At 40.8% G+C, this 17,254-nt stretch overlaps 1 protein-coding gene across 2 annotated transcripts in view; it reads left to right on the plus strand.

Annotated features, from left to right (window-relative positions):
* The window catches only part of NPAS3 (neuronal PAS domain protein 3), an 866,185-nt gene that overhangs the window by 411,726 nt on the left and 437,205 nt on the right, over window positions 1–17,254 (plus strand). The window contains exon 3 of one of the 2 annotated variants that reach the window (XM_047738684.1): window positions 12,999–13,081. In XM_047738684.1, coding sequence (XP_047594640.1) covers window positions 12,999–13,081 — 83 coding nt within the window. The remainder of the gene's footprint in view (window positions 1–12,998; window positions 13,082–17,254) is intronic. The other variant, XM_047738685.1, reaches the window with a different exon arrangement.

The following is a 17,254-nucleotide window of genomic DNA, read 5'->3' on the forward strand; positions in this document are numbered from 1 at the left end:
AAACATTCTCAAGTCACTTAAAAAAAATCCTGGGTATTCTCCCACCTCTCTTCCTTGCCCATCCTTTATCCCTTATTCTTTTTTCCTTTCACTTACAAAATCCTAAAAAAAAGGAATTTAAGGTGTGGAATTGGTGGTCGTCGCCTCTCATTTATTCCTCAGTGGACGGCAGTGCCCCCATCCAAGGTCTTCAGAGCTCTCCTGTGGCATTTGACATAGTTGAAGAGTCACTTCTTCAAATGTTCTGCTTTTCTTCTTTGTAGGTAGGATACCATCACCTCTTTATCTACCTCTTACCCTCTGATGGTTCATTCTCAGGCTCCTTGCTGATTCTCTTTCCTCTCTATAAATGCAGATGTTCCTCCCGCTGGCCCCTAACCCTCTCTCATTCTGCCCTCTGTGGCTTCTCCACCTACTGTATGCTAATGACTCACAGCATAGTCCTCCCCTCAGTCATACCTCTACCCTGAAGCCTCAGGTCTGCCAGACATCTCCTCTCCACGGGCCTGTCCTAAAGACCCCTCCAGTTCCACGTCCTACCTTCTTAGCACCTTCTCTTCTAAATGTCCTGTTGTAGGGAATGATTGAAACTTCTCTTCTGTTTGCCACCCACACACCTGGACTTCCCCTGTGTTCTTCCTCTTCTGTTAATAGTCAATTTATAAACTCTCCCATTCTCACCTTCTAAATTCCTTTAGAACCAAACTCATCTCTACAGTCTTTCTGACTTATTTCCCAGGATTAACTCATTATCATTTCTTGCCTACACTATGCAATAGCCATAATTTCATCTTCCCTGCAGACCCAAAGCTATTCTGTGCATCCCTACCCTTTTGATAGAACACATACGTGTGCTTACGTTCCTTTTCTACTCAAATGCTTAGGATGGATCCCAATCACTGTGTGTAAATTATGAACTCCTTGGCAGTGTTCGTAAGGCCATTTGTGACTTAGCCAACAGATGTCTCGTGACATTTCTTTCCCTACAGGGGAAATGTATGTTTTGCTGAATTTAAGTATGTTTTGTTGAATTGGTACCACTGTGTAGACTCTTCCCTCTACCTCAACCCACATCTTACCACCATTTTGCCTGGAAAATTTCTCTTCTTTCTAATCCAAGTATCTTCTTCTCTTTTAAATCTTTGAGTTTCACTGAAGTTAGATGTTCCCTTTCTTGAGAGCCTCCAAAGAAACCATTACTGTATTACAGTTTATATTTCTGTCTCCCCAGTCTCTAGATTCCTTGAGGGTACTGACTCCTGCCATTTCTTGAACTAGGTTAAGTGTCTCCCAGCTCAGGGCCTTGATATTTGGTTTTCCTTCAGCTGGACATCATGCCACTCCTTCACTCGATCCTTCTCTCTACTCAGATAGAGTGTTGGAGATGTCTTTCCTGATTTTGTTTTTATATTATACAGAAATTCCTACCACCTTTTCCCCTTCTTCCCTTTTTTTTTCATGCTACTTACATAATGAGGTGTGTGTGTGTATTGTTGTTGTTGCCTGACCCCCTCCCCCCTCCCCGCCATGTCACCTCCGTGCGGGCATGTTTGTCTGCTTTGCTCACGCTCCTTTGGCTTATCACTAGAGGGCCTGGCACTTAGTAGGCCCTCAACTAATACTTAGGTGAGTGTTTGAATTCTATCCTTTGCAACTGATGTAATACTTGGCACAGAGGAGACACGCAGTAAAGTTTTATTTAAAAAAATAAACGTGGAGTATGCATTTGACCGTGGTTAAATAAATTGCCATGTCTGAACCCACTAAACTGAAGAGACCAGTAGCTTCCTGGAAAAAAAGAATCAAGACAGCTGGAAGACAAATAAAAATGACTGGCTAGTGGCAAAGTCCATTCTCATCAGAATGCTGGTTCAGTTATTCAGTTCAGATTTTTGGCAAGTGATGCAGATTCTTTTTCAGAAAATGTTGATTGATTGCACAGTTGTACCCACTTCATTTGCAAACCTTCATTATCTCTTTTTCCTTTCCTCCCTCCGTCTGCATTTAGAAGGGGAGGAGCTGTGTATAATTCGACAAAGCAATTTTTGTGAATAAACCAACTTACTGGCTGTTGCTTTCAGTCTCGTGGTTCCACACCGAATGCAAGTGTCTGCTTTAGTCCTGGGTTCTCCCTTGCCTGGGTCTATTGCATTCCTTCCTTTGCCTATTCATTTGATTACTCATCCATTCAAGGAATCATTTATTCAGTCCCCTTTAGTGCCCAACCTGGTACAGGATACATGTGGACATTTGGCTATGGTCTAAAGCCGGAGTTCTTGACCTGAGGTCAGTGGATGGGTTGCAGAAGCTCTCTGGGATTTTTGTAATTGTATACACCAAGTTTTTTGTTTGAATGTTGCCTCAGGAAGAGCATACGCTTAAACAGCTGTTATTCAAAGCGAGCAATGGGTTAAGAACCTCTAATGGAGAGAGAGACTCAGGCTGAACCCTGACTCTACAAATAGGTCTTCAAATTAGGGTTTTTCTCCTTGTTATGTGTCATGGTGGTGGTAAGTAGGAAAGAGTATGCTTGTGTGTGTCCTCCAGTGTGGATCTGACAGTCTGGGCAGCCTGTTTACTATCTCTATGGCCCAAATAGTGTCCCTGTGTCTTAGCTTCTAACTCTGCCCAAGTCAGAGACTCTGTAGGTTCCCAAGAGGCAGATGGCAATGACGATGCAGACCTTGATCTGCTAACATAAGCAAGACCTAGTGCCTGCTCACTTACCATTGATAATTGTGTGGACTTTTGTTGATATGAAATCAGAAGGAAGATGGTGGGGTTTTAAGAGCTGATTTTGGTTTCCAGTGGCGGTGGCTGTGTACATTTACCTAATCAAGTTATGTCTGAGGCATTCAGCATCTTAAAATGAATGCCAATTACTGCTGGAATAGGCCGTGAGTGAATCCTTCAAAAGAAAATTCAGTGGGCAGTTGCTGACACTCAGTGAATTGCTGGCGCTTTGCCCAAGTATGTGTGAAATGTTTGCACTGGTTTGAGGCCCTGATTGCAGTTGGCTCACAGGGTTTGTGGTGACACTGTAGATTTGGTATCATGCCATAGGAAAGGCAGAGCTGCGGGACAACATACAGAGAAACAAAATATTCCCAATATTTAAAAAATTAATTCAAAATATTTCTAATATTTAGGAAAAATGCAGTGCCAATATTTCTGTTAAAATTGGAATTAAGATAGTGATTTAGAAAAGTCATCTTTGGCCTACCCTTTGCTTTTCTACCCTTTGCTTTTCATACCAATGAGAAGAGAGCTGACATGTGCTGAATGCCTCCCTTGGGCTCAGCACGGGGCTCTAGAATGCTCATTTATTCACAAATATTTATTGTGCACCTTCTGGGCCCTTTTCTGTCAGGGTTTCAGCAGTGCACAGAATGATTTCCCCAGCTTACGAAGGTAAAAGACTAGCGGAGGAGAGAGATGATATGCGAATAAGTTCTAGAAGGGAAATTAAAGGAGGGCCGCGGTTGTCACAGGTCTCACGACAGCCCTATGGAACATTAACCCTTCTGACAGATTGGGAAGTTGAGATCCACAGAACCTACCTTGTTCAAGACCACCCAGCTAATTAGAGACAAGTGGAAGATTGAAAGCTTGGTTAGCCTGACTCCAGAACCCAAACTCTTTCCTCTGCTCCAAGCTGTCCCCCATTGAACTCCTCCTGCAAGCAGAGGGCAGGAAGCATTTTGGGGAAGGAACTGGATGTCCAACAATGAGGACCTAAATCATGGCAGTCCCCTTCAGAACACCCAAGGGGATGCGACAGTCTGGTTGGTGACTGTGTTATCTTGCACGGTGAGAAGCTGTCTGCTGTGATGTAGGCATGAAGGGACCCCACTGTCAGCTGTGGTGTTTAAGCATTGCAGGGGTCGTGGAAGGTCAGGGTCCTCAGACCAAGCGCAGTGGACCTTGGTCTTCCTTGGTATAGTCACGTGACTATAAAGCTATGGTATTGAGCCTCAGGAAGGTGCTGTGGTAGTGGGGGGACCCAGCCTCTCCAGCAACCATAGGAGTGTGACATTCCAGTGGTGTTGCTGCTTAAGGGAAAGAAAGCTGGAGTGCGCAAGATGATGAGCCCGAAACCTTGCTGTGTGTCACTATGTCAGTGTGCATTTGTCCTTGCCTTCATAGCTGACTAGTGGATCTCAGGGCCTGTGTGTGTGTGTGCATGCTGCTGAAGTGAGCACTCAGGGTCTTAACCATTGTATTTCGCTGTCCTTGAAAGATCATCTTCCATACTCCAGTTCCACCAGACCCCTGCTCTAAGTTTTTTCCTGCTCCACTCTCCCTGTCCTAGTCAGAGGTGAGAGTTGGTAATTGCACATTTATCACATTTTATTCATTTGCTTATGTGTCAGTCTCCCCACTAGACTCTGATCCCCCCGAAGGTCAGGGTCCTTTTCATTAGAATATTCTCTGAGCCTCAACACATGTTTTACATGGATGCCTTTAGCTTTCTTCTGCTGAGGTAAAAAGAAAGCATGTAGAAATGAAAATAGGAACCTGGCTTACATCTCTAGCACCTAGGTCCGTGAGGTTAATATCTTTCATATTGCTGTGTATTCACTAAATTTTGGATGAACACATGTGATACCATAGCTTGAGATGGTTAAGCTTTGAAAATTGATCAGAATGACTTTCAAGCAGGTGCTGTTATAAGCAGAGCATTGTGTCCTTTGAGCCAACACCCCAGTGCTTCATGGAACTATTTATGTTGACTCTACTTTTGGCAGAAAGAAAGTCACTAAATACACTGCCAAGCATTGACGTGGCACAAGGGGGTGGGGGAGGGGCGCTGTCCACGAGAAAATACGAATATGACTGAATAGATGAATGGATGAACAGGAGAGAGAAGAGGAAGAGACGTTGCCTTCTTTCTCCCACAGAAGCACAAGCTGCTTCCAGCACACCCGGTGTTTCTTAGCTCCCTGTCCTTTCAGTGGCCTAGGTGAGCCTGAATGAGGAATGGAGCATTAGACTAGAAGTAATAAGGTTGTGCTTGACTTAGCTCCAAATTTGTAGCAGATGTCACAGATGTCATAACATGAGATTTGGGGATCAGACTTGGAAAACAAAATCAAAGTCACAGATGTGTACCTCTTCCTTTTACCATCAAGTACTGACCTACATCATACCGATTCACTGATAATCTCGACACCCTGCTGTTGGGTAGAATCATACCACTAACCTCAGTGAGCTGCTGAGGTCAGAAGGAGGGACAATGGTATGGTTGTCCTCAACAGGATTTTAAGATAGTTTGAAAATGAAAGTGTAAACCTTTTTTTTTTCCCCAGATGCTACTGAGTGAGCAAACCAAGTATAATGCCCATCAAAAATGCAAAATTCTCAAGATCTGTTCAGCTGATTAGTGAGGGAGGTTAGTGAGGGAGGTTATTTCTATCAGTTAAAAAACAAATTTTAAACCTGGCAGAGTTAGTGTGACATTGGAATCTCAAATCTGATGTGATCTCTTTTTTCGGTTCAGAGTTGTGATCAGAGAGTACTTTGTGTCTTTTTATCAACTCTGCACTTAATTCATGAGAACACACAGTGTTTCTTCCTGACATAGAGCAGGTGATGTGTAGAGGAAAGTTGTCATTGGAAGAAGAATTTACGTAAGAACAAAGACAATAACAGTGACAACAGAACCTCAGAACAATAGCCTGCAGATTGTACTCAGAAAGCAGAGCACCTTCATACATCAGGTCCACGTTCAGGCTCCAAGCCTAGGCCAAGGTCTAGGTCACCCACTCTCTGTGGCTCACTTGACTTTCTGTCCCACAGGACTGCCTCACTCAGTGGTTTGCATCTTAGTCTTTCGTCTTTGTGTATGGAGTACCTAGTAGAGGACCTGCCACATGGGAAGGGTCAATACATGTTTGTTGCTGTAGCTCTGAAGCCAGAAATAGCTTCTATCTTCTCTCTGAGCTCAAATCAAGACTCCCCACCACTCAAAGTTTCTACATTCTTCATTCTTTTTTTTTTTTTGGTCATATTTTATTTATTTATTTGAGAGAGAGAGAGAGCATAAGCAGGGGGGAGGGGCAGAGGAAGAGGAAGAAACAGCCGCCCTGCAGATAAGGGAGCCCAACGTGGGGCTCAATTTCAGGACCCTGGGATCATGACCTCAGCCAAAAGGCAGATGCTTAACCCACTGAGCCATCCAAATGGGGCTCAATCCCGGGACCCTGGGATCATGACCTGAGCCAAAAGCAGATGCTTAACCCACTGAGCCACCCAAGTGCCCCTACATTCTTCATTCTGAAGTCACTTGATAACTGCCACACTCTTAAAACTTAAGTAGAGAAGGGGTGAAATCCACCCTATTCCTCATCTCTGCTGGAAATTCAAAGGTGGGAATTAGTCATGATAACCTTCTTACCTTTATTTATTTTGTAAGGAAAAGAGAACATTCTCCTACCTTCGTTGTGTAAAGGGGATTAAATAGTTAACGTTAAGCTTTGCCACTCAAAGCAACCCCTGTAGCAAGTTGTTGAAGCCAAGAAACATATTCAGCAAAGACTCAGATGTCTTTTAAGTTATTACTGGACTTTGGTCCTTCAAAAGTGCCCTCTTTTTATATACATTGCTATTTTGGCATGATTAAGAAAGTGAAATTGGAATAATCCGGTAATCCCTTCCCTTTGTAGAAAGTCCTGCTAGGAATAATAACAAACATATCCACATCCATTGTCCAGTCTGATGCAAAGCTCGTCTCCGCTGATGCCTTCTGGAATCTCTTAAGGATCCCCCTCATGTACCCCACCCAGACCATGGATCATGCCTGCATCTTCCTGAGGTTTCTGTCCAAGAGACGTTGGCTGTCACAGCTCCGTCATTCCCTCAGGTGCTGTCACTTCAAGCAGCAGCCTCACCCAGAGCCTGAAGAATGTCATTGTCAAGGGGAAGTTTGGGTCATCTCCTAGAGAATGTTAATCGCCCATTATCGTATCGTATAATTTTTCCTACCAGATTGTCAGAGAAAGGCTATTATTCATTTTCCCCAGTTACAAATGGAGAAATCCCTGCTTTGGTAGCTAGACACTCTCATTTCCTTCAAGGAAGAGGAAGGCATGGTGGACAGCATGAGTCTTTGAAAGAAAATGGTGGAATGAAAGAAGTCCCTGTAATTTGTTGCTGGCCAAATACACAGAAGCGTTTTCCGTACTTACTACGGTAATGCTTTGGTGCTGTTTCCCTTTTAGATGACTTTGCCTTTTTGATGTAGAAAATCATAAACAATTTCAGAATCATAGGGCCAGTGTTTAGTTCTTCAGACAATAAGAAGTGCATGATGCACAAACCCCAAACTAAACAAATTTATTGAATGTTGTATGTTTTCCCCTTAGTTCTTTCTAGTTAAAGCCATATATGTAGGCTTTTGGCGGGGGGTGGGGAGGAGAAAAGCAGACATGGTTTCTTTTTCCCAAATTAAGTAATTCATTTGTACGTATTAATACTTTCACAGTCATATCATCTCTAATGCTTTTGGCTAATGCATTCAATCCATACTTAAATTGTAGGAGAAATTTAAATATGTGTTGCATCAAAGAATTTTTAAATCAGCATACAGCTTCTTAGAGTTTCAATTATTTTACTGGATTAAATACCTCTTTTTTGGTCTAAATTGGTAATATAATGTGTTCATAGGTTCTGGGATATGAATTATACAGATATATTTTGTGATGTTTCAAAATGACTAAATAAGAATTGAGAAATAAAACCAAAGTGCACCATTCCTGAAGAGAAGATGTTTTCTTCCTTATATTTATCGCTAATCATTCACATGCCCCACGAACATTGCTTGTCCCCATTTCTCCTCTCTGGTCATCTGTATTTTAAATAGCAAAAACACTAATACTGGTGCAAGTACATTAAAAAGCATTGCTATCATTTGTTTGCAGATGTTTGCATGATGCGTTGTGTGGAAACTCCACATGTCATGGCAGGGGCAGCAGGGTTTCAGTGATGGGGCTGCTGTATTAGTGAAGTTGGTACCGGGCTCAACTTCTTCCAGTCTCTCCTCTCCCTCCCAATCTGAAACCGCACCCCCCACCCCGTGTCTATGCCTTGCACAACCAGTGAGGGGTTTACAGTGGAAAGGATGCAAGTTGTGAATACGGGCAGTAGGCAGAGCTGTGTGGGTCAGTTTCAGAATGAAGATCTGGTCCCATATTAAGTGAAAACATAGACATTTTTATTTTGATAGAGAAACACAAAGCACACACACTCTCCTTATAAACTTCCAAGGCTCCTTCCTGGGAAAACCCTTCCTTGGCTCCCCTTGCCCTACAGTGAGGAAGGCTAATTGAGATTCTTGAAGGCAAATCCCTTTTCTTTCCTTCCGTAGCCATGGAAAGACTCATTAAGCATTCTCTACTCCATTCTTTCCCAGACCCTGACTTTGCTTGCCCCAAGTGCTAACGCCCAGGGAGCAATGTTCGGTATTCCATTAAGCATGCCCTCTCCTCCTTCCTTCCCCCCAAGCTCAGTGTGGGAACAGAGCCTTGCCCCTTGAAGGATGAGTTCAGGGGGCAGCCATGAAGCTTCCCTTTTCACTAAGTGGATGATTCCATCCCTAAAATACTACCCCCAGAACTTTCAGGCTACGTTTAGCCATTCTGCCATACTGTTCCCCATGGAGAGGGGTCCCGTGAGAAAATGTCCCTAAAATGGCCTTCCCTACTTGCCAATGACGACTCTTCCCTAATGAAACAATCCTTTGGAAACCCTGCCTCACAATATCCTACTCCTCTTGGCTTCTATTATCTCTTTCAAATGCTCTCTTAAATAACAAGCCCCTTTCTCTTCCCTGCCTGTCCTTTACCTTCCCATTGCGAACTGTGCTGGTGAGGAGCTGGGGCCGCTCCACCTTCTCTGGAAATGGGGGTGGGGAGAGTTAGGAAGGAAAAGGGCAATGCGGGACACAAGGCAAGTAGGGCCGTGACTTTTCCCCCTTTCATTATGTGTGTCCACTGAGCTGTCCTGTTTCTGTTTTGTAATGGGTTCTTCTGTGGCAAGCTGACCTTTTGGCTGAATAGGTCAAACTCCCACTGAGTGCTAATCCTCAGCCTTCCTGGCGATTGTGTATCCTCGAAGGTGACAAGCACTGGTTAGGAATATGACTGGGGGTGTGTGTGGTGTATTTCCCAAAAGAGGGATTGTCTTTTACTGCACTGAATTAATTCTCAAAGAGCACCCCACAAGGTATGCAAGTCAATACTGGAATATTTTTGCCGTCGTTGTTGAGGGACAAGATTAATTGTTCAGATAACATGTTTCAGATTGTGGTTTCCTTATGTGTCTTCCATTTTTTTAATGAAGGAAAAGTCAAACTCACCATTCTAATGATTCATCTTATCTTTCTAGATTTCTGAAACAATCAGGATTTCTTGGGTTGGTTTTTTAAAAATCGTTCACCCTATATATTGCTTCCATTTAAAGTCTCTTCAGATTCTAGGTGTTTTATTTTTAACCCTGGCAAAACAGGAGAGTTGCAGTGTTTGGTTGATAATCATGTGATGGGCCTAGGTTTGTTTTGAATTGCTTAATTTTTTTTTTCGGACTGCTTATTAGGTCTTATAGCACTAGTTACCTACAGTAATTGTAGGTAACACTCAGTAACAACCTATAATAGTCAGCAATTTTCAATTTCAAGTTGGTACTCAGTCCATGTTGAATCACATTTGAAGTTGAATTATTGTATTTTTTTTTCTTTTAACCGTTTGTATAAGCTGTTCACCTTCCACAGTTCTCACACATCGCTGTCAGTGAGTTAGGGACATACTCCTCACAGATAAGAGATTATATATTCCATTTATTTAGCAACATGTTGCTTTTGGTTTTATCTGGTCGACTTAATTATAATGTCCTTTAAATTTCAAAAGGTAGTGTCTTTTAACCAAACAAACCAATATGTGAAATGATGTCAGTAGATGAGATGAAACCATGACCCCTTCATCAGTAAGTGTGCACTTGTCTGGACTACTGAATCGTTCTAGAAATGGCTGACTCCCAAAACACAAAAAATAGAGAATACCTCATAAGCAGTCTATTCTCTCTCTGAAAATGATGGACCTCTTTGGGTCTTCTTAGGCATTAATGATATTCCATTAGCAACATGAGATTAACATAAGGCAACAAGATAACTGTACCTGCATCTTTCCTGAGTAACTGGATGATTGTCTCAGGTCCCCAAATGCAATAGGATGAAAAGTACAAAACAAGAAGTGCATATTTAACATCGCTTCGTTACTAGTAATGCCGGAGTCAGAGCAGGGCTTCCACCACGGGCATAATGGGCTCCTGTTTAACATATTTATGTTGGCTGTAAAATTAGGAACTGTCATTACAGCCCCACATCACCTGCATAAGTGCAAAACATATAAATCAAGAGAAGTTCCAGTGCCATAAAAATGCCATTGAATAGAATAGCATGAAACCACTTACAAGACACTTGTGTCTGATGCTAGCATGTACGGGGAGGCACACTCTGGGTTCTGGAGGACCTGAGGAACAAAGAAGGGTAACTAGGCAGGTAGGGCTCGTGGATGTAACACTGGTGAAGATGTGTGGGATCCCCAGGCTGATGAATAAATTTTTTTTGAAAAAATAAAATTCCTAATTATGTATGTATTTGCAGAATTTACTTAAAGAATAGCCTGAGCCCTAAGTGAAGAAAAGGCAGGAAAAGAAAGGCCATCATCAGTGGCCAGACTTGAATAACCCCTGTAAACACCCCACTGAAGTCAATGTTCTGTGCTTCCAGAAGGCAGTTGGGTTGCCATCTGTTGTTACTGGAGCATGCCTCTTGGGCCTCCTAGTAAATAAAACGCTCCTTATACTTGCTGTGATGTTTTAAGGTCCTCTCTAGGTTGGTGGCTGTTGCTCTCCTGGCCTCTTCTTCATCCAGCTTTTTGTAAAATGGTCTACGTTCTCCAAAACCGGGACATTTCCTCTGTTCCGTTTTGAACTTCAAAACTGAAAGTCCTGAAATGCCCACAAATGATAAACTATTATTAATAAGGAGCTTTCTGGATCCTAATTATTGCCTCAAAAAGAGACTGGACACTTTTGAAGTTTTTTAACTGCCTCCCCTCCCTCCCAGAAGCTCCCCACAACAATCTTGAAAAAAAAAAAAAAAAAAAAGACTGCAGATTTTATTCATGTGGGATCATTCACACCAAGCTACCATAATGTGCAATTAACACTCTAGAAACTGAAAACAGTATTCAGCAAGACAGCTGCATTATCAAAAATGCCAAAGGAGTTTTGAAGGGAGTAATGTGCATGTTAGAATAGGAAATTAATCAGAAATGTGCACATACACATACAGCAGTAGTGTCTTAAATATATCTGAATATTAAATTTTTAAAAATCTCAAGTCTATACTTATAGCAAAGATTAATGTTAGGATAGAAAACTGATTTTTCTATTTTAAAATTATTGTGTGTTTTGCTTCTGAAGCAAATGAGGAAGTTAGAATAGAGGTTTCTAAGATCCCTTCCAGCTGGAATATTCTTTGATAATAATCACTCTTCAATTATATTTTATAAATTTTCCCATTGAAAAAAAATGCCCCTTTTATTTCCTCTTGCCAGTCATAATGATACTTAACACTCGTGCTATTTTCAAAGTGCCTTTCAGACATTACAGACACTGACTCACAATGGCAGGGGTAAACTGCTTGCTTCTGCACAGCACAATAATCATAAGTACATTTATATTATAATCCCTACTAAGCTATGGAGCCAACCGACTGAGTAACTGAAATGAAGCAGAATTACCCCAACAGCATTTTGCTGGAATTTTCTTGTCAACTAGCTGAAACTGTTTTTTAGAAATAAGGAAGTGGGGTTTCGGTCTCATTTCAGTTCAGAGTGTGTAGGTTTGAGGAAGGTCGAGATTCATAATAAAATTTGCAAGAAAAACAGGACAACTTGAGGAATTTATTTATTGGAAATAAGGAAAAGATCTAAATATTTCCTTCCAGAAGTTACCATGAAGCAGATTTTTATGTGTGAGAACTTTTAAAAAAATAAAATAAAATAAAAAGGAAGAATAACCAGAACAGAATTGAAGGCAAAAGGTGACCTCATGCAAAAGAAAATTAGTAAAGGAAAGACCCTCAATCCTGGATCCCACAAATATCCAGCCTTAGGCTCAACTTTGTTAAGGATAGTAGAGGCTTCTCGAGTGAGGGGCTGGCAGACAACACCTGTAGGGTCTGCCAGGAAGGGACTGGCAGACTGTAAGTCAGCTGGAGACCCCAAGGTTTTGGTTAAGAAAACAGTCCCTTCCCTGGTGAGGCACGTGCTAGGCAGGAGTCTACCTGGGCTTCTTGTAGGTCCTGTAGGAATAGTTACACATGAGTGTTCAGTAAATATGAAATCCAGCCCTCCTGAGACACTTAACACTAGTGCAAACAGTCATTAATGAGAATCTCTTATCCGATATGTTGTGCTTATTAGATTGTGATAAAGTTATTGCATTAGAACATAAAAAAATTATCCTGTTTGCTTTTTCCTAGCCTAGAAGGTATGAAAAATTTAGGTCCTGGGGGGTTTGGGTCGGGACAGGGGGCAGTACATGGGCAGGCAGTGTATGTATGCTTTAAAAATAACAATTCTTACATTTTAAGAAGAACAGTTTGCTAATTTATTTTAAAGGAATATAAACATTCGTGGGTTTGCTCCAGTGTAGGAAACGCAGTCCAAAATGCACATGGAAAAGGGAAGAAGTCTAAATGTAGTTTTTCATGTTTGCAGAAATTAATATTCTGAGTTGAAAATTTGCTCAGACAACTCAGAATCAAAATGAACCCTGTACTGTGTTTCTTTCAGAGCTCTTTGGTGTAGTAAACCACCTAGTGATATGTAGTCAGCGGGAAAATGGTCTAAAGGTGTGAATCAGAGCTCCAACTTAATTTGTTTTCTTCTTTCTTTTCTTTTCTCTCTTTTTCTTCTTCTTTGTTTTTTAATAAGTTATAGGTGCACAACGAAGGAGAAGCCCCAGTGCACTGGCCATTGAAGTATTTGAAGCACATTTGGGAAGTCACATTTTGCAGGTAATTAGAAAGAAACTTACTTGTGTTTTACTAAGCAAAATGCACGTGTTTAGTCTTTATTTAAAAAATATTTTTAGATATTGGCTATGTGGATGGCTGTTGTTGATTCTTAGAATTATGAAATTCTTACCAATTTATTTTTTTTCTTTTTAGAAAGCCATCCCTTGAGAGAATATTAATGAGAAAGGGAGGGCAAGTATTATTTGTGCTGTAATAATTGAGATAAATTGCACTATTCCGTTGATGCAAAATGTATAGTAGCTGGCTGTTCCCAGAATGACTGTGTGTGTGCTGCACTTATAAGTGGATATATGTGTGTGTCTTTGGAGCTATATATTGTTTTTGGAAGAGCCAACTTTTGTTGTGACAGTAATGTGACATTTTTATGTGCTGCCAAATTTCAGTTGTTTTTGCTCGAGTTTGTATTCATAAACGCTTTCAATCTTAACGTTTGCCTCCCCAAATTACAAGCTTTCTCAGAATGAAATTTGAAAGTATATTTTAAGTAAAAGGAGACGAATAATCATAATTGATTTTTGCCAGTGAATTCCATGACAAGGCAATGTGAGGGTCACTAGGATGGAACTGCAGAGTCATTGAGTCCGAGATAAGATTCATCCCAAACCCTGCCTCTCGCTTACTCAAAAACCATTTTTTTCTTTAAGACTTTGCGGCGACTTGGACATATCTAGGGATAATTGTCCTACATTGTTTCTGCTTCCAGGACAAATGTGTTGACATGGCCAGAGCTTGCTTTTTCTTTTCTTTTTTTTGAAACTATGTGAGATACATTTTGATACGGAATTAGAGAAACAGACATGTTTGGGATAGTTCGGCAGCTTATTTGGAAAACTTGGCTATGCTTTTCCTTGGACCTAGCTTATTATTTCTGATGATAGGTATCCAGAAAAACTGTTAACATCAGATCCCCCGTGTTCAAACCCCAGGGATTCTCTGAGCTGGTTCATGGGTTGGCAACTTCAAAAATCCTCTGAGACCCCTGTTTGAAGGACGCATTCTTACTAAATCAGAATTTTCAGAGTGAGGTCCAGAAATTGATGATTTTTAACAATCTTTGGAGACAATTTTGATAATTCATTAGGTCTGAAATGTCAGTTATTACTTGCAAATTTAAGGCCCTGGACAGCCTTACTTGGTTCAATTTTGTTTATTCTGATGTTTGCCGTTTCTCCATTAATATCCCTTAAGTTGCTATATGACTGATGTTTGTTGAAGTATACCTTGGGATTTGCTATTCTATCGTGTACGCAACATTTTGAGTTACCTTGACAGTAGATTAGCTTCAGGGATACAGAAAGGATATTTCTCCTTAGATCTTCAAATTTTTATTTCCTCTTTTCCTGTACATGCTTTGTTCAGAATCTCCTTTATAAGTTTTGTATGAGCAGTGCTGTATATATAAATATATATAAATAATAAATATAAATATACTAATACAGATATAAACCTATTTTTACATATAGTGAAATTCTGATGTGCTTCCGGATGACTCCTGTTCATAGTCTGAAGCAGTCAGTGCAGAAGACTTAGCCTGTGAAAGAAATGGTCCAAACAGTAGCGTCCGATTATTATCTTCTCAATTCACTCTGAAATTTGTGTCCAGAGTCCTCAAGGAAGGGTGACTTAGGAGCTGCAAGAATTTAAAACTGCTTTATTATTTTTTTTAAATATTTTATTTATTTATTTGACAGACAGAAATCACAAGTAGGCAGAGACAGAGGGGGAAGCAGGCTCCCTGCTGAGCAGAGAGCCTGATGTGGGGCTTGATCCAAGACCCTGAAATCATGACCTGAGCCACAGGCAGAGGCTTAACCCACGGAGCCACCCAGGCACCCCTTAAAACTACTTTAAAACACAAAACTTAGGAGTTTGAATTGAACGGAAGCTTAATGTAAATAGAGTAAGTATATAATGGTTGTTTCAAACATCAGTTCAATAGTTGGCATCATTGAGAGAGTGGGGGGATCTAGAATGAGGCTACTGAACTCTTCTGCTCCTGGGATTGGTCTCACTCAACTTAGCATACTTTAAGAAAAACATGGACAACTGGATATCATTTAGAATACAATAATCATACTGGTGTGGGAACTAGAAATCATATCACATGAGGAGTGGATGAAGGGTTTGGTGACGTTTAGTTTGGAAAACCCGGGATTTAGAAAGGATGTTAATGTCCTTTCTCTGTATTTGAAGACCTCATGTGAGAAAAGGATTAGATACATTCTGTGTGGATTGAGAGTGCAGGAGAGAGAAAGGGGGAAAAAAATCACCTTCATTGAAGAAAACCAAATAGGGCTGTTCACATTTGGAATTTGGAGTATGTTCAAAATCTTTGTCTCTAGGGGGAAGTATAGGTGCCTTGGTAGGGATGCTTTCAAGAAAGTCAGGTCTCCAAGTACGGTTGTACTAGATAATCTTGAAATTGTTGAAATTAGAATTTTTTTTATCATTTGATTTTATTTACCAGTAGTTACGGAGGTGTGTATACTCCTCTAAATGAAATATTAGAATTGTGGGTAGGAAGGGGTTGGGAAACGGTAGTAACAAGAAGAGCCTTCTCTAGGCTTAGTTTTCTTCCCTCCTTGCAGGGGCCTCTTGAGCCCATAGACCCTTATCTGTATCACATTCTGCAATACCTCAGTGGTCTGCAAGCATAAGATGGTTTCCATATTTTCCTTCAAGTGGATTCACGGTGGAATCTGGTGGATTCTTGAGGACAGGGATGAATTCTTTCTCCTTCCCTTCCTTCCTTCCTTCCCTTTCCTTTCTTCCCTTCCTTCACTTGCAAATACCTGATAAAAACCTGTGTAGTCAACAAGGAATGGGAAATGTGGAACTTGGAAGATAAGGTAGAAGTCAGTTCTGAATACTGGGGTGGGGTTCAGAAAATGTCTGTGATTTCTTTGCACCAAGTGCCATGCCTCCCTGCCTGTGTCCCCGGTGATGTTTCATGGGACAGTTGTCTAAGGACCCATTGGTGTAGAGAGTTCCGGATGAGGGATGAAGGTAGACTCCTTAATTTTTGCTTCACCCATGTTGTTTACTGCAATACATGTTTTTGCTCTGTATATCTTATTAGCTGTGTTTTGGAGTATCCTTTAAAATTTGACTTCTTTTCTCCCGAGATGGAGAACATTTAACTTAATGGTGATTCTACCAATATAAAATCAACTGTTGCAAAGTCATTTTCCAATTTAATGGCCTAATACCGGTGTATGTAGGCAAGTTCATTGGCCGGGCTGTGCCCTGGGCAGCTCTGAGGCTACCGGTCTCATCATTCACATGGAAGCTTCTGGAATGACTGTGACCTGTACTGTAGGCCCAGTAAACCTGCAGCTGTTTCAGGCATGAATGTCAAGATGGAGGTATCTTCTGCAGGAGAGTCGAGGGTTCAAATAACAGCTAGACTGTGAAGTGTACGCTTTGGGACTGAGTCAAGGCAATTTAGTTCACCTTATCCTTCGTTGACTTTTATTAATCAGATGAGGAGCAGAGAGGCAAGGGTTCAAGTTTAGAAATTGTGCTTTTTGCAACCACCTAAGAAAAAAATCCAAGAACTTTAGGTCATTATGTGGGGTCTTTCCTGAATGTGGTATATGTGACTCAGCACTAATTTGGTTCCTGCTTTGGAAGCTCTCTTAGGGCATTGCTGTTCCCACTTCATGACTTTCTTAATACCAAAAAATATGAGTGTTATTTACTTTTACTTTCCCAACTTAGAGACCAGAAAGAATGTTCATATTTTACTTATCAAAGTTAATGAAACACAAAATAGTAACAAATATCATCTTGGTAACTCGTGAAATTAACTAGTGGAATGACTTTCCCTTAGGTGTAGATTTATGAATGGAGTGCTTTAATTATTTGCATGCCCTTAGCAGAAGGTTTTACATTTTTTTTTCTTTTGTAAATAATGCTTACATAATTGTTATATAAAATTGCAGTTTTGTTTTTGCATATTCTATAGCAATCCTGTTGTAGTCACCTCACAGGTGTTAAAATAGTCAGATCAGACCTAGTATATGGAAGATTTTTAAGGTCTGTGTTTGTAATCATCGTGAGCACAATATGGTGAGCTACCTATATGTGTATGTTATATTACTGATGTTGTGTGATACGAATCAGTGCTCAGAACTACTACATACTTAGAAA

The sequence above is a fragment of the Lutra lutra genome, chromosome 7 (assembly GCF_902655055.1).
Source record: "Lutra lutra chromosome 7, mLutLut1.2, whole genome shotgun sequence".
Classification (NCBI taxonomy): domain Eukaryota; kingdom Metazoa; phylum Chordata; class Mammalia; order Carnivora; family Mustelidae; genus Lutra; species Lutra lutra.